Source organism: Scatophagus argus, chromosome 7, assembly GCF_020382885.2.
Source record: "Scatophagus argus isolate fScaArg1 chromosome 7, fScaArg1.pri, whole genome shotgun sequence".
Lineage (NCBI taxonomy): Eukaryota > Metazoa > Chordata > Actinopteri > Scatophagidae > Scatophagus > Scatophagus argus.
Window position 1 is genome coordinate 3,530,001 of NC_058499.1, and position 22,515 is coordinate 3,552,515.

Sequence of the window (22,515 nt, forward strand, 5' to 3'; positions counted from 1 at the left end):
TTGCCAAAGATATTTGGTTTGGTCCCATATAAAACAGAGAAAACCTGCCACATACGAAAAGCTGGAGCTCGCATATTTGGGGCATTTTGGCTTGAAAAATGACTCAGAATAATTGCTGATTAATTTACAGTCTGTTGATCAATCAATTTGTTGTTTCATGTCTAAAAGTCATTCCTGTCATCAGCAATGATTTAAACTTTGTATATGTACTATTATATGAACTATAAATGTAGAGGTATTTGTATTCAGAAATATTGTGATATTCAGTTATTCTCTATCATCCAGTGCAGGGGTTTCGCCAGCTGCTGCAGGAGACTGAGTTGCTGTTGTTGTTTTTGTCAGTGTAAGATAAAAGCCTGATAATGGCTCAGCGGAAGAATTCAGTCTGTTAATGACCTTAACGATTTTGAGATCAGAGTCTGGGAAGATTGCTTCTTCCAAAATGAGGAAGCCACCATCTGGACAAAATAATTGTTCTTTTGAAATGATGGCATCATGAAAGAAAAGCTCTTTTGTTTAAGAATTATGAGTCATCTATGCTTTTTTACAAAATGCTGTTCTTATACATGCAAACATAATGTATAAGCCTCAGCCTGTGAATAGGAGCACGCAGAGAAAGTGATTGGATGAGCAGTAGTACCCAACTACCATGACATTTATTTAATGGTTGTAGAAGAGTTCTGAGTCATGCAGTCATTAAGTTATGTATATTTCCCCTCAATATCAGCTCCAAGTCGGACAAGTACATGTTAAAGCTCTTTGTACATGCTACATGTATGTAATCCTCTCATGAAGGGAAGGAAGACACTTGGTCTCTTCATGTTGGGGTTGTAGAATGGCGCTGATTTGTTGTTTGCTTGTTGGGTCCTGGAAAATGAGAATTGAAGTCTACAATTTGTGCAGCGTCTCTAAAATGACCCAAAGGGTCACCCAAATCAGTGAAAAACTTTCTCTCGGAAAATGTTCTCCTCACCCAGCATAAACACGTGGAATTGTGTTTATGCAGCTTTAAAAGCTTTAAAAATGAACATTTGATGAACTCAACAGAAACATGTCTCTCCACACCAGGAATGACTGCTGTAATGATACTGATGTGAGCATCCACATCAATAAGCGATGACGTTCTGCTAACAGTGGCACCAGGCACGTGCTGCTCACTCCAGCTGTCAGCAGCTGATCAGTAGTTAAATGGGTATTTATGACTCGTTACTGCTGTACGATGAACTGAGACAAAAAGAAACACTCACTTTGAGTGTTGTTGTCTTCTGAAGACAAATTTTATTCATACCTTCATATGTGTTAGTATCAGTTTAATGTTATCCTGTCCTTCATGAAAGAGGACATCAGTGAAGACAAAACAAAATTCAAAGACCTCGTTATATTATATATTTTAGTTATGGTTCTTGGTATAAGCAGTCCTTAACAGGGACATTGTTGCAAGAATGACATTTTGAGTTTTAGGTCAGTTTTCAAACTGCTGTTGGCCTGTTAAGATGCTGGCTTTCTGTTAAATTAAGTGGTATAATTTAGTGAAGGTGGATTTGGAAAGCGAGCATCTTAAAGACAAACTTAAAGACATGGGTTTTACACCTCCAAATCTGTTTACCAGTCATACTAATCAGCCTGTGAAAACAGTTGTGCAAGGGTTTCAGAGGCTCTGGAGGAGCTTTGTCAAGTCGAAGAAAATCTTGTTTTCTGGGCTTAGAAGCTACTTATTTATAACAAAAAGCCTGTTTTACAAACTGGAGGTGTGGACTTTTCAAAGGAATCAGAGTTGACGGGTATTAAGAGGATCTGCATCAGAGCTGTCACTTATTGTTATTTTAGTTACTGACTGATATTGATTATTCAATTAATTGCTTGGAAGACAACATCCTGCAGCCCAAAATTACTTCAAATGTGCTACTTTGCCCAACCAGCAGCCCAAAACCTGATAATATTCAATTCACCATAATGTAAAACTAAGAAGCAAATTCTCATGTTCTGTGGGGTTGATCTATAAAAAATTTGCCTTTTTGCTTGCAAAAAAAAGGAATGTTGTACAGTTGCAGCATCTTCCCCTTCCAACAACACCACTTTATTGCATGTTGTGATCCAGCGATCCACACAGCTAATAAATCTGACAAAGCTAGCCCACATTTCAGTGACTTCTGACACAGACTCGTTCATGTTGGCATTAATTCGTATGAAGTTGTAAGGTCGATCGAGCTCTTGCCAAGTTGTGCTTGTGTTTTTCCCAGCTCACTGGGATAAAACTGGTTGATAATTAATGAACTATTAAACATAAGACAACTATAACAACAACTTAAACACTGTTTTTTAGCTGCTGAGCTTGAGTCAACACCCTCAGCAGCCTCGCAACACTAAATTTACCAGCCCTGAGCTGGTGGGTGGTGTGATTTTCCCACTTCGTGTCTCTGGGTGTCTGTAAAAATACTGAAGCATTCAGTCTAGATAGATCCCGTCCTTCAGTGAAAGCCGTCCTTCACTCAATAAATCCAAACCATCGCCGTGCTCATCATGTGTGTAGTCAAGCAGAAGAACTGACAGATTGATTAACTCAAGTCCAATATTGTGCATCACAGTGAGAAGAAAATCCCTCAGTGTGCTGCAGCAGCACTCAGTTGTTTGACTGATGAGTGCCTATGATCACAAGGCCTTGATCACACACACACACACACACACATGCAAAATAGAGTTTACTTTTGTGCATGGACAGTAAACAGGTAGGCCTTTAGAGCTTCTGGATCAAATCCTGCAGACGGTTGGTCCTCTGAGGATGTTTATGTAAAAAGATGCTGGTGTTCACGACGGTGTTATCGTCTGATCTGAGTGGTCCTCAGTGGAGAGATAGCTGTGACCTTTGGGCACAAAAGGTAAGAAGTGTATCCCGTCGAAGAATCGACATGTTGTGATGTGGCTGTATTGAAGCTGGACGCTGGCCTGCTGAGAGGCCGGTCGATGTGTCACAGCCGATGTTGCACTTTGCACAAGAAAGGTGAAGAAAGAGACAGAAGGACTTGTTGGAGCGCAGAAGGAATCCTGTGTGCATGTTTCTTCTGTTTCAGTTCGGTACACAAACAGCCGACATCACTGCAGGTTAAGGAGGTTAAGAAGATAAGGGCGTAGCTCAATAACCTTCAATGTTTTAATGTTAAAAAATGCTTTAAGCAGGGATGCACCTGATGTTTATTTTCATCTTTGATTAATGTATTGATCATTATTTGAATTGATTGTCCATTTTATGGGCATAAAAAAATGATTTTGGTTTTTGCAGGCCTTTTAACAACAAACAGACATTCAGTGACTATGAGACACAACTCAAGCAAAGTTCCGTGAAAGCACTCAAGAACCTATCGAGAATTATCATTTTTTTAAGCTTAAAATTGGAGTTGGTGATGTTGGAGAAACCAGCAAAAGTAAGTTTTAAACATACAAACAAAAAACATCCCACCCCCTCCCTTTCCAGCCCCCCTCCAAAGCTGCATACCCCGAGCTCTCTTAGCTTCAGTCTAATGAATATTTCCTTTAGTCTAATTGCTTTACTCTAATTTGCTCTCTCTAAATGACGGGATAAGCTTATTATAGGCCTGTAATTTTCTTTTTTTTTTTTTCCAGAGCATTTGATTCATTGATTGCTGTCAGGATATTAAGACATTTTCTACAAATATAACAAACTGGTGCCAGTTTGCCAAAATGTAAACAACTATAGGATGAAAAACAGGGTTGTAGCTCACAGTTTAGTAACTGACTCCAACATTATACTTCCTGTTTACCTTCCACAAAGCTCACAAACTTGTTTTCAACTTAGAGATTAAAAATAAATAAAGATTTTGTACTTGATTCCTGCCAATTAAAATTACTTACCTGAGTTGTGCTTCGAATTAGCCACACAGTGTGACTTTAACCCACAAAAAAATTGTCACAGTCAACCGAATATTGTGCAGAAACAGTTTAATACTCTTATTTGTACATTACCAACGTCCTCATATTCTGTCATTTGTCAGATGTATTAGTGCATATAGGAAATGAGCAGCATGTTGTCACAGTGGTGCGACAGCTTGCATCTGTGACGTTAAGAAGAAATTATACCAATTGCCATAACAACAACAGTTTGTGTCAGAAGAAACATATTGAAGTAACAACTGCATACATTTATTCAGGAAATGCACAATATTATTTGACTGTTTGCATTTCATGAATAAATGAAATGAGATGCACAAAATGCACACAGCGAAATTTATTTAACTACACAGTCACTGGATGAACATGTTAACATATAATAGTACTCACAAACAGGGTAGGTTTCCCTTAAATTCATAGATTGCTGCTTGTCTCTTAAGGCTGACGCTCCTTCAATTTAAGTTTGTTGATTTAATTAAATGATTTATTGTTCTTTCTTTCTTTTTCATACCTGCTGTTTCTTAAATTTCCATTCGATTACATCTTTTATTATTAGTTACCAAATATGTTGACTACTGAGGAAAACAAAAGTACCAAACTGAGACTAAACAGATCCTCTTGCCACTTCTCAGTGGTGTTTCACCTTACAGTTTGTGCTTCATGACAAGTCAGTCAGTTTTACAAATCCTTCACCATTTCAGCAGAACAGAGCAAATAGCATAAAACCAACAGATGAAATGGTCTCATGTGGCGGGCCCAACCCGCAGGAGGCCCAGCGGGGGTCATGCTGAGCAGCTGCATTAATGAGTTTTTGAAGGAGTCATTTGGCCTAATTAAGGCACCAGCCATCCACTGTAGCTTCACCTGGTTACCTTGGAGAGCTGACATGGCTCCATGACATTACTAACCACTCACCTCCTGCGCCCTCTGTTCCTCATTCCTGTGCTTTCATCTTTTGTATAGCCACTTTCCTCCATCTCTGTGATTTTATGTGGATAGATCTGAAGACACTCAGTTGATTAGTCCTGTTTGATGCTTTTCTACTGAGCATAATACATGATTTTAATGTGGTTAGTGTGCTGTGAGCGTAAAGTGACGCTGGAATTGTAGACTTCCTGAGTGAGCTCCAAACACATCACAGTACAACATACAGTATTTAAATTGTCTTATTGTGTTATAATTAATGTACAGGGTATTACTATGTTAATTGTATGAGGGAGTGTGGTGTATGCACGGTGGTTACAGTTGATGAGGTGATTCAAGGTGCAGAATTATGTTCATGTAGCTGGTTGATAAGATATTTTCACTGCAAGACAACAATGATGCGAAACAAAGGCAAAGACCCACTAGATGCTCAAATATACAGATATCAGGTTTTGCATAAACATGTACAGTTTAGCCTTTTTCATCCTCGGGGAGGCTTGTTATTAGAAAAATGGTAACTCATCAGCATTGGTTTATCTGGCAGTTAATTTGTGATACTAGTCAAGTATGACATGTTGAGTTAGATTCAGATAAAATGATGCAGTAGTAGAAGTTGATTGATTGGGGGGTCAGTGTCACAATATTGTGGATTGAAATGTTGATTCTTGTGGGTTCAGCGCTGGTGGTCACAGGGTTGATAGGGACGGATAAAGCAGTGTTGAATATCATGCAGTCATGTTGTACAAGGCTGTTGTTCCAAATTTGCTCCAGCAGTCATTGTTTCACACTGATTCCCAGATGAACATGGACTGCCGGTGTGTTGTCTTTCCCCTGGTGAAGTAGGATTCCTTTAGTTCATTACTGGATGCACATCACTTTCCCCTGAGCACACATAGAAAAACACTGAGAAACTGGGAAAATCGTTGAGTTTAGAGTGTCTCAGGTGCTTTGGAGGTGGATTGATCAGAACAGCTTAGAGTTTTCTTCAGACTCAATTGACCTTATTGATCTGGTGTTATCCTCCCAGCGGGATGGGCTTGTGTAGTTCATTACTGTGCTTTCACTGAGGGGACCTCTTTATTGGATCTTTTATAGCACCAGAGTCTGCTGCTGCCGTAACAGCAAGCAAACCTGCACATTGGCCGGAGGGCTAAATGTCATGCTAGTGGACTTAACGTGTGGTTACGTGATGGCAGCGACCACTCACGTTGCAATCTGGACCTCTGTGAATGCAAGAAGCAAGAGGGCAGGGAGGTTTTCTTGCGGAGAAGGTTTCCTTGCTGCTTGTGCTCCTGTGGAGTCTGGTGAGCAGAGGCTGGCAGAAACACTAGCAGGGTTAATGTTTCCGATCCCACAGGAGCCACCCAGGCTACAACTGTAGGCACTCACATCCATCTCATAGCTTATGAGGCTAAATGGTTGACAGATCTTGTGGTCAGTGGTGACGGTTGTTAAATTCAGTGAAGAAAATAAAAAATATGGCACTATTTGGTGCTAGCTAAGATAGATAGCCGCATCCTGGATAGATCAAGCCACCCTCTGGTTCCCAAGCTCTGGATCTCTGGATTCCATTTGGATCATTTAACTTGTTTGAGAAGTATGGTGATTGGGATGTGTGAACAAGGCAAAGGCTGCACACGATCTTTGAACGCACCTGTTTCTCTTTTTATTATATTTGCTTTAAAATTAGAAATGGAAATGAAAGAATAAAAACACACCATTAAAATCTGGTGATGAGTCTACATTCCTGCTGTGATGATCTTTCCTGTGTGTCTGGCTGCAAATGGCTGAAGACAGAGCAATGTTACCTTCTTTCTTTTTCAAGAACACATCTTGTTTCATCTTAATTCCTCTCCTTCAGACAGAAGACCCCCACCCCTCCTTCCTCACATACAGGTATTTAAAAGTCCAACTGCCATGTTTAGGTGCCTGTGATGTAACTGCTGGGATTTCAAATGTAATTCTGGTGTCGAGGAGGGACCACTCTCATAAATGTTTGATGAACGACGAAGCACTCTGCTCGGACCTCCTAGACGTTTCCCGGGCTACCACCGTGGAAAGGCCTTTTTAAAGAGTCGCCCGTCTGTATCAGGGCCAGGTGGAAGCCCTAGGGTGCACATGAATCAGAGGGAGGCTACCATATCCACAGAAGTGTGTGCTACTCTGCCAGCCCTTGCACACATACAGTTCTGCAGTCTTTCATACACTCCTTCATCCTCTTTTTCTTCTTTCCTCTACTGGATCCCTGCCTCCACTTACACTCCTCTGGGAGCTAACAGAGTACGTACAGCATTGCTTTTTATTGGACATTTATGCTATTTGGCAGGTGAAGTCAACCACTTCTCACTCCTACACAGTCTCTTGGACTTTCGGCCAGTCATAAACAGGCCTGATATGACTGGCCTGGATTCCATCGCTTATTATCATTTATTTAAGGTCCCAAAGCTGGGGAAAGGCCGGTGGGCGTGCCCTGACAGCGAGGCAGCAGAGTGTGGCGTTTTACCATCTGAGCCACACTGGGATCAGCACAATGCGAGTGCCTGATCTAGATACATCACTAGCCATCAAGGGCTTCAAGACACTCGCTGCTTGTCGTACAGGACAGGACAGGCGACAGAACGCTCGCCACTCTACTAGCATGATAGCAGGAGTCTCTCTCCCCACCCTCCCCCTTCGTTTCTCCCTTTCTCTGTGGGCACAACACAATGTGGACGAAGTCACACTGCTGCGATCGTTGCAGAAACGTTCAGTTTCTTAACCGTCACCATGATGTTTTCTAAGCTTAACAAACTACACCTTAACTATAGGTGGAATATAAGAAAATGGTCATATGTAACGGTCACTCGTAACAGTTTTTGAGTCTAACAGCAAACAAATAATTACAAATGCTATATTTTGTCATTCAGTTTGGAAGACTGATAGTAAAATGTTGTAGCTGCAAACTTTGCACTCGGCTTATTTCTGATGGTGGCCCTTCCAAACTACTGTCCTTCAAGGCTTTCTTTTAAGCATAGAATGCAGAGTTACTGTCTTTGTATGTTAATCTGGTTTTATTTTTTGTTTTCTGTGGGTTGAGTGTGTAGATATATCCTTATTCTTTGGTGCATATTGATCTCCTGACATGTGCTGATATGACTGGAAATATAAGCAAGGAAATAACCCTCATAAATATGTCTTCATACAGACAATATCATCATTGTCTTTTATTTCGCACAGCACCTGGAAGAAACATCTGGAGGAAAAATAATACACTTTACATTTGTATCATGGATAGTGTGGCTCCCTGGGGTTTTTATCACCTGTCTGTAGGAATATTTCTTAAAGTGGTGAAAAGCTATTCAACTTAGAAGCCATTGTTGGGTATGTTTAACAGCATTTTTGATTTAAAAAAACAAGCCAGTACAACAGCTGTGACCGGTTATTGTAGACAGATGTAGTTTATGGTGAATTTTCAGGCTTTATCACAGAATCACTCTTTAGATTTCCAACGAAACTGTTGACTTTTAGAGTGTTACCTTTTAATGTGGTGTAAAATTCCTTCAGCGGCTCCACGACAGTAGAACTTGGTGTAACGTGTACCTGCTGATGGCCAATGCACTCATATTATTTCATATTTTTCGTCTCAGTTCGGCTTAGCTCTATGAAAGCTTTATGGGGTTTTAATGTAGCGTTTGGCAGCAGTACAAGCTGAGTTAGTGAGTGAAGGGTTCACTTCAGCCCCTTTGGGTGTTGTCAGCTCTTTCCCTGTCCTCCCGGCCACCTCCTCCTGAGACCTGGACACTGTAGATAAAGGACGCACAGTTTAACCACAAAGCCCCACCGCTGACGTAACAGGCCGGGTTTCCCTTCTCTGAGCCTGAGCTGCTCCTCGAATTCTTTCTTCTCAGGTCTCAGGCAGCTGCGACTTGTCATCTCTGTGTGCATATTTAATTTCTTCGGAGCTGTTTAACCGTGGAGTACCTCAGTGGTGCCGAGCATCTGCTCTGTGATGGGACTCTTCAGTGCATTTGCCCCCCCCCCCGCAAAGAGCCAGGACTGGAGTGTCATGTAAATTTGATGGTACCCACCACTGTTGTTGCTGGCACCCAGGGAGAGCAAAAAAGTGAAAAATAGGTCCTCTCTTCTGCTGTTTTCTCTGTCTGTTTGAAATATAAATGGGCTCCACTTTGAGACAGACTTCATAGTCTGTTTAATGTTTCTGCCTCAGCGAGGGGATGAAATGGCTTTTGTTAATCAAGTCAGAGGATGATTACGGTTAAACAAGTTGTCGCGGTCAGTGAGGGAGCTAATTAGGCGAGGTTTAGTGACGTTAGATCCATTTTCTTTGTTGAAGAGGGAGAGCTCTGCACTTCACTTTAACGCCAGTGTGTCTCTTTGTTTTCTTGTTTTTCAGAAACCTGCTGGACAGAGACACGTTCTCCAAGTCTGATCCAAGTAAGCTCTTCTCCCAAACGCACGCACCTGCTGACAGAATGTGTATGCATGGGCACACACACACATGCACACACACACACACAAACATGCACACCCTTGCACATTAAATTCTGCAGACAAACAGAAATGTCCACGGACCAACACTTGCCACATGCAGGCAGATTTTAACTGTACAAACACAGGGTTGCATGCACTGCACACACACACACACACACACACACACACACACACACACACACACACACACACACTCTCTCTGCCTTGCCTGTGTGTGATTCAGTAGACATTTGCATATGTCAGGGGTCGTATTCGTCACTGTTCTCTGCTCCCGACATGAGTGAGGGGAACCAGATTATCCTCATACACAAACCCGCCACTTCCCTCCTACAGTTTAAAGGACTGCACATGTTCTCACACACACACACACACATAGACATATTCACATCATACACACTCTGCACTCCCTTGACAGCAAGGGTTCAGTTTGGCAACTGTTTCAGTGGTTTTTTAAGGCCCAGCGTGATATCAAACAGCAATTTGCCTTGATAAAGAGATGTAAAAGTGTTGGCTCAAAGGCGTATTTTCTTTGTAAAGATACAAACTGAGTTCTCATTTTAGAGAATGACTTTGTGTTTGACTAACAGATAAACACTAAGGCTGAGTACCAAACCTTCATTGTTTTTTTGATACAGACCAAAATGCATCCGTCACGCTACAGATCAAAAGCTGTCCAACACCAAAAACCAGCATTTAATGTCTAGCGAGTGAGGTCAGTGAAGTCGATTCCTAGCATTTCAGTGTAGTCACGAAAGATGGCACGCTAGGATTTGGTCGATGATTGGTATTGTTGTCTCTTGGCCACATCACAGCAACATTTCATGACTCTGCTCACCTAATCTGACAGCAAGGTGACCAACTCAAAAGGCAAAAATATTCTGACCAATCTGACCAACAACGGCATTGTTATTCTTTGATCAAAGGTTTCTGGTTTATATGATTTAAATATATTTATTCTTGTAAAAAACACAGAGAGCTTTTCCTGTTTTTTATGAACACAACAAATTTTGTACAAAGATGGGTTTCTGTGCCATTTAAAAAACAGTTATTGTTAGGTTATCTGGGCCGAGACTCTGGTGTCTTATCACCGTGATTGCTGAAAGTGAAACCCAGCCTGACTAAATGCTGAGAGCAGATCTTCTTACACTCAAAGACACGCATGCACACACAAGCTTGAAGATTGTAAAGTAGTTCCTCGTTGTTTTCAACTGACGGTCGTGCTTTGTTTTCTGTAACAGACTGTGACAGTCCTGTCTGTTAAAAGGCCTCTAAAAATAAGCCTTCATGCCTCAGTTATGATGAAATGATAAGGTTGAAATAAGAGTATTTTTTTTAACCCTGTATTCATCCAGGAGTTTGTTAGCATGCATACAGCATCACCTTGCTTCATTCCCTCCATATTGAGCACTTTGCCACCTGGCTGCTGTGTGGCGAACCCAGTGATGTTTTTAGCGTTAGTCGGTGTGTGTATGAGCACATAATTGATGAGCTCCCACAAATCGCGGATTGGACCTTTAAGTGTCAGACAGTGGGAGAGGAGGATGAGCATCCCTGCCCACCCCAACGTTTATGCAAGGAGGCACTTGTGCTGCGTCCATGTCTCTGCTCTGCTGACAGTACTGGCCCCAGTCACACAGCATTAGACCGCCTCAGCAGAGCCACACACACACACACACACACACACACACACACACACACAAAAGTGCACACATTCAGGGCCTCAGGCAGGCTCACGCACCATATTCATATTAGCTTATAAAGCATCCACTGTTTCTGTTTTGTGTATGTTTGTGTGTATTTTAGCCGTTGCTCCTGCTGTGCAGGAATATGCTTTGATCGTTGTGGTTAAGCAGATTGGAAAAGGGCATTTAGCAGAAAGAAAAATTATCAAGGCACACATTGTCTGGTATCAGCTACATTCAAAACAGGGATGGTTTTTGTAGTGTCATTGTTGAGCCTCTTCCCTCATCAACAGCCTGATGAATAGGAACAGTTCAAAGTGCACCGGTACGGATGGCAGGGATGCATCGCTATTTACAGGCGTGTGATTGATGTATCGCTTTCCCCCCCGCACAATAACTCAGAGACCATGTGCCATTCCATGCTTCATTGCAAGATTAAAGGATGACTGTATATTCAACCAGCTGAGCCCCGGCTCACTGCACATCATCCACAATGCAACGTATACAGCATACAGACTGACAGTCTGCCAAAACACAGCAAGTTTGTGCTGCTGCACCAGACGCGGGGTAATTAGGGTGTTTGTTCGCGGTGTTTGCACTCCAAAACAGTGTGACATTTGCAACATGATCGTGAGTCAAAAACATCAGTTTTCCACAAAATGTTTGTAATAACATATTGTATCTGTTCTCAGCATGAGCTTTATTCTGAAACATGAAATGTCAGTTTGGGGGGAAAAATGAATTCATCATGATGATTTTCACTTGCAGTAACAACTGTTAGTGAATCCATGGTTAAATCATTTATGTCATTTCATCTACTGCTGGTAGCTCATGTATTAACTCAGGAATAAATTTACAATTAATTAATTCTGTAATTAATGCTAATGCAAGTCACCTCAGTGGAAGGTGTTGCCTTCATAATCAGATGTCACAAGATCAACTTGAGCTCCTGTTTTTTTTATTATTTATTTCTTAGAGAGTCTGGAGTGTCTGATTGCCGGCGTGCTTTTCCTCGCTGAGTGTCCCTGCTGACAGGACCTTTATTTCAGAGTTTTTGTGCAACACCATTCAAGCTTTAAAGTGATTAAGGAGAAAGAGAGTTGATTATTGAGTCTTATTCCAAAGTCATCAAATACAGTTGTTGTTTGACACAGTGAGGTTGTCCCTCTCCTGCTCTGAACCAGATTTAGCTACCTTTACTTCTTTCCAACCATGTTGTGGGTCCCCCATGGATTGTCAGCCAGCCAGGCACATGGTCTTAGTGGCTACTTAGCACTCAACACAAGGGCTTTTTTTCCCTTTAAATTTATTTTTATTTATTTATCTTTTATTTCTTCAGTGCTTTTGTGTGACCAGACAGAGATTGTTGAAGTTTATAATCACTGTGGCTGGGTTGAAAACCGGTTGTACTGCCTTCCTCATGAGGTGTGTTTATTCAGATTACAGCAGTAAACAGCAACTATATAAAACAGTTTGATGTGCGTCTGACCAGATATAAGTGTTTTTGAAAGAATTATTAATTAAACTGATATGTTATTAAAATTTATTTAGCCACTTTTCACTATATTAGCAATGCAGGGGAACGTACCTTTAATAAAATGACTGATGATGATGAGCTGTGTGAATTGTGCCTTGAGAAATGAGTCCAAAGTGGTTAATTTAGCGCACTTATATAAGAGTTTTCCAGTTGTTCTGAGGGCTTTCCATCAAGTCAGTCTTCACTGCCTCAGATGGTGGGAGTTCATGAAGACTTTTGTGTGGATTCTTAAAGCCAACAACAGAGAAACTGACTTCACTCACACATTCTTTGTGTTATGACAGTTGACGTTAGCGAGGAAAATGTAGTTACTGGATGTAACTCCGGTTCTATGAGTATGTGCATTGCCGTCTACCTACACATTATCTCAGGCACATAAGAGCACATTATGTTGTATTCTAAAGCATTTATCATGGTAGTGACAATATTGCAAGAACAATGTTGTGGCAGAATGCGACACCGGTGACGGTGATGACACCGTCATGAATGGTATCACGCAGTTCATGTACATTATGCGTCATTATGTATTATCGTCATATCAACATTTTACCAGTTAGATTTCCAAGTGTCTGGTCCCAGGGGTTTTCAGAGTTGTGAGTCGTTGCCATGTGAAAGATGTGTGTGTGTGTGTGTGTGTGTGTGAATACAGTAAATGCTGCTAGAATGCAAATTAAATGTCATTTTAGTGCCAGCTGATTGCCTCACTGTGTTTTCTCTAGTAGCCCTTTGTCAAAAAAGACACTCTCAAGACTCTCTCTGATGGAGACGTTCAAATGTCAATAAGGAGGACTTTTCCTCCACCCACGCAAACACTCACTAACCCCACCCCCCACCCCTCTCCGCTTCCTCTCCCCCCCTCTCTGAAATATCATCATGCTGCAAGGCAAAGTTCTAGTGACATTTAATTAGGGAGTTTTCCTCTCATGTTGGAGTCCGGGGAAAGAACACGCTTTCAGCTGTCATCTCAGCGCTGTTTGTTCACTGTTAAATACTCTTCAATCAATCTAGCCCTCTCTTGTTTTTCTCCCCTTTTCTGTTTCTAATTCAACAGTTTGTGTGCTGTACACTCAAGGAATAGCCAACAGGGAATGGAGAGAGGTGAGTACGGGGTGCCGTGGTGGTGGGGGGTTTAAACTGCAGCAGTGCAGAGTTTCACAAAGTCAGGTTGATAGAGAGTTGGCAAAGAGAGTTTGCCTATGAGCCAACTTACAGTATGAAAACAGAAAGTAATGCAGTTTTTTTCTTGTCCTCAGTGTGTGTGATCAGTGTGTTAGTTTACATTTATCACATTTAATGCTCTTATTGTTTTGTTTACTTGTTCTGTGCTGAGTAACACGCTATCATGTGCAGGCATTTATACAGAAGATGTAGAAGTGTTTCATGACTTTATTGTGTCATTAATGTTGAAATGTTTGTGTGACAAAAATGGAGCAGCTCTAATCGTCCTCTGGTCTCCATCAGTTCAGAGCTAGAGTTCTTGCCAGAGCTGCTTCCTGTTTGACAAGTAGCTGTTTGCACATTGCACGTTCATTTTTGAGTCCTACAGGGTCTCGGCATGCTCGTGCGTGGATCACAAGCAACGTTTTAACTAGTGAAACCTCTCATTGGAAATTGCAGAGAGAGTTTTTGTGAAAGGTGTTAATCTATACAACTATTTCCTGCTCATATCACATGATCATATCAGCCCTCCAAAGCTGCCACGTTCATTTCTAGAAAACACGCAGAGAACAGTTGGCTGCCCTAGTGAGACGAACTGTAGTCCGCAGTGGCCCGCTGCAGGGGAACTTAAGCTTCATATTGGACAGCTAGCATTTATCATGTAGCCTGTCGTTATGTCAGCATGGTGACATCGTCAAGAGTCAGTCAAGCGTTTTTGTCACATTATGGGTAAGAAATGTGCTTACATATATTCAGATTCTGTTGCTAAATGACACAGCGGCAACAACAGTTTTTGACTTTCCCCAGGCTGTTTATTTATTTATTTATTTTCCAGGACTGTACTACTGCATTATGTCACCCAGGGTTTTCTATTTTTCTGGTCTCTGATCACCTTTTCTCATCTGTCTTCTAGTTTGGCAGGACGGAAGTCATAGACAACACCCTCAACCCCGACTTTGTCCGCAAATTCATCCTGGACTATTTTTTTGAGGAGAGGCAGAATCTACGCTTTGACCTGTGAGTTTGCAATTGACTTATGCTTGTTGGTGTGTCTGTGCGTGTGTGTGTGTGTGTGTCTCTGTGTGTGTTTGTGTGTGTTGTGCAGGCGTGGGTGAGAGTGCTGCTCTGTGTAGAGCAAAGTTGTTCTGGGACTGAAATATTCATGGTCTGCGCAGAGGGAGATGTAAGTCTTCTCCCTCTTAAATAAAAGACAAGTTTTCATGCCACTTTTTTCACCAGTATTTCCATTTTTCATCCCGTTCATACAATGCATTCATACAGTCAGCACCAGGTACACACGGTGAACCATACCATTGGTGAGGTTTGTCCTCACAGTAGTATGTTAATTGTATCATCAAGCTAACAGTTTCAAAAAAGTCATGTCATGTTAATTTGGAGTGAACAAAATCCCGAATGCTTGACCCTCATTCAGGCTTATTACACGCATTGCAAGTGTTGTTTATTGAAAACATATTCACACTGATGTCTCTGCCTCTGTGTCAGGGACAGCTGTGGTTGCGGATGTTTTCTGCGTGTCCTTCCATCTGTTTGTCTGTCCGTATCTTAGAGATGCCTTCATGGAAGTTCTTTAAATTGATTAGAGTTTGGTGGTGAAAGATCAAAGGTCATTATAACTTAACAAAAATTTTTTTGGTCTTAACTTAAGAGTTCATACTTGATTATGACAAAATTTCACACCAATGTCTAATAGAAATAAATGGTGAAGTGATGACGTTTTATATCTAAAAAGTGAAAGATCAACTTTGCTGAGGCATCATATTGTTCTGTGTTCATTATTCAGCACCATAACACATGAACACAAGGGCACATTGTGACCATATTTGGTGGTACTAACATTTGAATTGGCGGTAGTATTCTGCGCCTTACAGCGTGAAGGTTCTGGGTTCAAACCTGCCAGCCAGCTGCGGTCTTTATGTATGGTGTTGGTGTGTTTTCTCCCCGTGTCTACGTGGGTTCCCTCCAGGTGTTTCAGCTTCCTCCCACAGCCCAACAACATGCATGTTAGGTTAACTGATCACTTTAAAATTGCTCATAGGTGGGGAAGTGAGCATGAATGTTTGTTCGTCTCTGACCTGTTAAAGGTGTGCCGTGCCTCTCGGCCAGTGTCAGCTGGGATGGGCTCCAGCCCGTACAACCCACAAAAGGAAAAACGATGAGCAGATAACAGAATCTTGGGTTGTCCACCTTGAAACTGCTGATTGTGTAGATCTTCTGTTTCGCCAGGTTTAATGTGTGCAAGTCATCCATGTTTTAGAATTTGTAGCTCCTTTGTAGCAACATCCATATGTGAAGCTTGTTAGTTCAAGGCAAGCTCATTGATTTTGATGAAGCATGTGATGAATCTCTCTGTCAACTCTCGCAATAATTTACATTTTGCTAAGAACTAACTGCACTTAATTCCTTCAGACTCTTCATTACACATGTTAGCTAAGTCTGGACAGACTTGGATATAAACTGCAACCTGACTGGCTGGCAGAGACGTACAACCGCGAGGTGCTAAATCAAGTTATAAATTTGAATCATGTTTTTGGATGCTACGCAGTGCAGAAGAAAAGCCCTTTTGGAAGTCGCCAACGACCTCCTTTCAACAGCAGATGCAGGCGATTGCTTGGTCTTAATCCTTTTAGACCTAAGTGCAGCTTTTTGACACAGTTGATCATACAATTTTAATTGACTGCCTTAAGCACTCGGTGGGGATCTCTGGGTCAGCACAGAGTTTTCTCAGGTCTTCAAATAGAACCTGCTCTGTTAAAACAGGAGGTTCTTCAGCAGATAAGAAACACCTCTGAGGTTCCTCACAGCTCACTTCAAGGGCCCATCTTGTTTCCGCTGTTCATGCATTTTATTTTGTCGGATCACTTGTGAGCACAATTTGTATTGTGTGTTTCGCTGATATTCAGAAGATTCCCAGTCGTATGAGTTTGTGTTGTATGAGGCAACACAAAGTCATCCGATGCACCTTTATACAGTGCAAGAGTTGAATGTTTCTACACTTTCTAACTGTCAAAGTGACCTCCCAACCCCTGAAATTTGATCTGAAAATGTTTAGGCACTCCTCTGTTCATAGAGTGTAGTGTACTTTTGAAAGATTATTTAGTCATTAATATATATCTCTGCTCTTTGAGGGAACAATCAAAGAACCTGAGCAGCAGCAGACCCCCCCCTTCCTAATGAAGACGTGAACATTAAATCTTATTGCACATAAGATAACATAACATAAAGCTGTCAGACACGTCAGGCAGCTGATTTTTGAGTCATGGTGCTGTTTAAAGTTTAAAAAAAAAAAATCATATTTCCTCAAGTAACCCTAAAAGTCGAGCTGTCCAAGTAATTATGTTAATCTGTATTTTTCTCTATTGTGTTTGAGCTTCACATGTATTATTTCAGGAAATGTGGAAGGGCTCTTTTGTTTGTTTACTTGTTGGCCTGTCAGCAGGGCCACATGCTGCTTACAAGCTGTGGGAGATTACAGTGAAGGTCAAGGAGAGAGGCTAGCTGTTGGCTGATCGTGTGTGTGTGTGTGTGTGTTGCATATACAGTTTGTCAGATAAAGTGTGTGTGTATACATTTATACATAAATGTGTGGGCTCAATTTTGTTTGTACTTTAAGCCAATACAGTTTGTGTACATAGAGGGATTTTTTAATTGTGCGTCTGTATGTGTGCGTGTGTGTGTGTTTCTGTGTGTGTTTCTGTGTGTGTTTGTGCATTTTTATTTAATGTATGTGAGTGTGCCTGTTCACATTTCTGTGTTTTTTGCAAGACAAGTATGAATAATTAGCATGATATTTTGTGTACGTGAGCTTATGTGTGTGCATGTTTTTCCTGTGTGTGTGTGTGTGTGTGTGTGTGCGCACTGTAGGACTGTGGTGTGGACTTCATCATAGTATCCTGCAAAATGTTGAGAGGGAGGATGATGGAGTGTGTATGTTTGTGTGTGTGCACGTGCATGTTACAGCTCAAAATGAGTGCAACATAACGCCTGAGCAGAGTCAGTATCTGTCCGTGTGTGAGCCAATGTGTGTGTGTTTTTGGGTATTTTTCCTGTTTTGAGGGCAGTCGTGTGTGTGTGTGTGTGTGTGTGTGTGTGTGTGTGTGTGTGTGGGCTGGGGCAAACCATGTCCTCGCTGCAAGTGATTGTAGGGCCATCAGCCCAGAGGACAGTAACGGGGCCTGATGCTCACCCAGTCACAACAAGCCCTGCAGGGAGCTGGCCACACACACACACACACCAAGTCGTGTTTCCATCACTTTTGGGGACATTACATAGACTTACATTAATTTCCTGGAGGTTTAATCACCACCTAACCATAACAATAACCCTTACCATAACCTAATACTAACCTCAGCCTAACCTTAAAGCAACTTTTCACCCTAATATTTAATGGTTTACATTGTGAGGACCTGCATTTGGTCCCCCGTAAGTAAGGCAGGTTCTCACAATGTGACTGTGTAAACATAGTTTTGTCCCCACAGCTATAGGAATACAGATACACACACACACACAGACACACACATTTCTCATTCTTCTCATTACAGAACCAGCGTTTTACTCCTGTTCTCCTCAGCTTCTGTCCTGAGGTCTTCAAGTCCTCTCCCATTACCTCCACCTCCTTCAGTGCTTCACTTCCCTTCAGGACATCCATACGGCCAGACAGCAATGAGCTCCCCACAAACCGCCAGTGTATGTGCTGCTCAACCATCCCACGCTCTCTTTACCAGGAGACCCCAAAGCCACGACACAATTTGCTTCCTCTGCTGCTCTCTGTGCCTGGAAATCCTGTTAACCCTCATCTCACTGCTGGCCATGTTCAGAGCTCCTCTTTGATTTTTTTTGCCCCCCTCCCCTTTTGTTGGACTTGAAACTTGAGATGCTCAGTGAAGCCAGTGGAAGCCCTGTGGCTGGATGGTTGTCTAATCAAGGGTGTCAAATTAGATCAGACCTAGAAAAATGAATTGAAATACTCCTAAAAGGAGTAAAACAAGAATGTATAGCTGTAATAACTTATTATTTGTCTCTTTTCTTTGTTTCTTCTACAGTCTTGGTAATTGAGAATTTGTTTAAATTGGAACCGCTTTCAGATTTAAAAGTAACCTTGAATTCATTAAGAAAGAAAAAAAGAAGGAATTTTCACATCATTCTTTTTGGAGGCAAAGTGTGTCTTCCTATGTAAGTACATGTATTTTAAACTATCTACAATATGGTGGACTGGGCAAACTGAAAACAGAAAACAATCAGCCAGAAATAATAACATAATATTGCATTTAAATTACTCTAAATTACTCTTACTCTACTCTGATTCAATAATCAGTATCACCAACTGTGAAATCTCAACTAGTTTTTGTCTGAGGTGACATAAAATAAAAACTGGTCTCAAATTCCAATGAAAAAGCTACAAGGATTTGATCATTTCAGAATGATCTGTCAGGGCTGATACAGCAGCGAATATGTGCTGTTTGTGCACCATTACGAGGGCTCCATGAAGCTGTTAAAAAGCGGAGCTCGAGTGTCAGTGTGCTGTCGTCTGTTGTTTGCCTGCCTCTCCGGCCCCGTTTGTTTGTGTGCCATCATTAGTCATCATTGCTCAGTTCAAACGGAGCTCTGAGCGGCCGCTTCCTCCCCGCAAGACAGACAGCACAGGACCGAGAGAAATCCTGTCTGGCCCAGTGCCGAGGCAGAGTGATGTCATCCACGCACACACACATGCACACGCACACACATCCAGTTGCACAAAACAAATGTGCACTCACGAGGTGCCGTCAGACATCTACTCCTGCAAACACTCTGGTGTGTGTGTGTGTGTGGTGTGTGTGTGTGAACATGTGCAGACAAATCAACATACATAATATCAGTAGTATGTTTTTCTTTCCTCCTCTCTCTGTCTCTTGCTGTCTGTCTGTCTGTCTCATTATTAAATAAGACTAAATGAATCATTTATGAACATTTGGGAGTGACAGAGGCGAGGGGCGAATAGAACATGAAGCGCACCTGTGCATTTTGCCGACGGCGTGTTGCGTAACAGCGACGTGTTTCCTTGCTCTTATGGAATTACATTAGTAGCAGTGCTGTACTGCAGGCCGCCGCCTCCTCCCGCTGTCACACACGGCGTCGCCCAGTTTTGTCAGCAGGCGCCTTATCGTACATGGCGCAGAGTCTGTGGAGAGAAACGCTCAGGCTGTCCCATTAACACACTCCGCTGCACGCTGCTGCACACACACACACACACACACATGTATAAGCACATACCTGAGACACAGAGGAAGGTGACGGGTTGCGGAGGGTAAATGACACTGGGTAGATTGCTCTCTGGAGAGTCGAGCGGATCACATGGTTTAGTTTTGGATGAAGGCTCCTGTAAAGGATGGACATTTAGAGAGATGATTGTTGAAGTGTTTTGTAAGCTCGCCTACAAAATAATTTTACAGTGGGAGTGATGTGATAACTGTGGTATTTAAAAAAGGAAAGTTAAAATTACACATGATATTATCGCAGAACTAACCCAGCACAGATGTTAGGCTTTGCGGATCTGTTTTTGATCTGGTTGCCTTCTCACAGTTCTCTGTGTGTGATTGTTCTTTATTTTTTGTAGACTTTTGTACAGTTTTGCTTACTGACTCTCTCTCCAAAAATCTGATATTGTGACCGTTCTTTTCTAAATTGGCGACTCCAAGCCTGGTGGACAGCAAGAGAAATTTTTGTGTGCTTTTAAGAGGAATTCTACTGATGTTGTACATCACAGTCCGTATGCAGGGAGAACATCTTAACCTCCAGTCTGAGACATGCAGAGTGATGAGATGCATCATTCCTCTCAGCTCAGGCAAAGACAAGACAGCACCGTATCACTCTGCTTTGGCCAAACGTGATTTAAACTGAGATGCATTACTCTCTCAAGTTTTATTCAACGTGGCATCCGAGATAGCTGCCAACGGTCCTGTCACAGTGAGAGCCAGAATCAACTTAATTGGCCAAGTATGTTGACTTGCACGGGGAGTTGGACTCCGCCCGTCAGCAGCCCTCGATATATTTACCCACAGTGCTGATAACAGTTGTACAGTCGGAGGTAAACATAAACATGTAGATGAAAATAAACAACAACAAGCACAGCAGATCTTTAGACTGTACTGCTGATATTGGTACTGAAACCCGTACCCCTTCAGGTCCGTCCATCCATCCATCCATCCATCCATCCAAACCCTCATGTTCTGCTTTTCGTATCTAACTTTTCATATTGTATTCATATGTCTGAAATGTCCCCTCAAAAACAGCTGCTACTAAAATACTTAACAAAGGGAAATGGAAGCTTTGCTGGTTAAAGTGTTGAGGTTCTCACATGGCGGCCGCCCGTACTGCTGCATGGGATTGGATCAGTAATGCTTGTGGTGCCATAATCACAGGCCTGCTCTGAACCTGAACAGCTTCTTTGCAGTGATTAGCAGAGAAGTGTCTTGCATAATGACAGAAAGAAGCTTTTGTCATGGACTACTAATTTGTTTTTTGGCAGCCTCTTAGTCACATGGCTGCTTTGAGCCAATCATGGCCCCCCGCTCTGATATGCCATCTCTTCTCTTCTCTGCAGGTATGATTTAGACTGCAAGAGCGACAACCTCTCTAAACACGTGAGTATCTCCTTCACCTCAGCTGTTCAACAATCAGTCATGCATTCATGGGATTATTACGCAGCCAAATGTTTACCATTCCAGTACAATAGCAGCCTGATTTGAGTTGGAATGTCAGAGGTAAGAGCAGCATGACAGGGAACAAAGCGATGGTGTTGGCATTTAAACTCTCAGGATTTGCACACCTCTGGCAAATGTTTCTGGCCTGCTTTAGTTTGTTAGCAATGCTTTTGCAAGACAATAAGGTGTGAAACTTAAGGTTCAAAATGACATTCTCTTACCATACAGCTGCCTCGACTTGCTTGCAGGAAGGCTGTGTCAGAATAAAATCTGCCAGCATGAGCACACGAGGTCTGAAATTAAGTCTCTGTGATCGGCACATTGCTCCTCTCAAAACTAGTGTCGTCTTTATTTTCCAATGTCTGATTTGACTGAAGTTTTGTTTACAATATTACAAAACTGGGCTGAAAGAGAAAATCCTCACATCCTCACATGGGAGAATCCCTCCCACAGCTCCATTCTCACAAATGTTCTGATATGTCGGCCTTCTGGTTAAAATAGCTGTTTTACTAATTTAACAAAGAGATGACATTGGAATATTTGTAGACTTTTGTAGATTTGATTTCAAGAGGGAGAGACTGCTCATCAAAACGATCAAATATGCTAGTGGATGGAAAAATCAACGACAATTTAACGGGCTTTTTCAGACACACTCCTGACAGGCTTTAATATAGAGATGAGTTTGTTTGCTTTGCCATTTCTTATCACACATCTATTTAGCTCTGCTTAAATGCTCTTTCTCATGAGAGTTCAGTTTTTGCAGACATCCTGCATGCCCTCCTTCCACTGCCGAGGGATGATTCAGCGCAGGTTAAAGTTTCTCCCAAACACTATTCATCCTGCCGTTTTCAATCCCGCTCGACCTCCTTCTTGATTTCAAACGTGTAACTTCAGATTTCACTGCCCTACAGCCCCATCCTTCACTTTCAGTTCAAACAGAAGCTCCAGCAGCACCCTGCTCCAGTTCTGTCTATAAACCCGGGCTCCGTCTCCACCCCCAGCCCCGTTCCTATTAACCGGCTTCATACTCATTGCCAACTGCAGGCGGAGTTCTTTTCCTCAGCCCCAACCCCAGCGTGCCCCCGGGCTTCTACTGAGAGCGCTGAGCAATGTGAGCACAGCG

General features: G+C 42.1%; 1 protein-coding gene across 2 annotated transcripts in view; it reads left to right on the forward strand.

The window, feature by feature from the left end:
• Positions 1-22,515, forward strand: part of LOC124062593 (copine-8-like) — a 57,746-nt gene that overhangs the window by 3,255 nt on the left and 31,976 nt on the right. For both annotated transcript variants that reach the window (XM_046395492.1, XM_046395491.1), the window contains exons 3-6: positions 9,221-9,261; positions 13,589-13,635; positions 14,609-14,712; positions 21,293-21,332. In XM_046395492.1, coding sequence (XP_046251448.1) covers positions 9,221-9,261; positions 13,589-13,635; positions 14,609-14,712; positions 21,293-21,332 — 232 coding nt within the window. The remainder of the gene's footprint in view (positions 1-9,220; positions 9,262-13,588; positions 13,636-14,608; positions 14,713-21,292; positions 21,333-22,515) is intronic.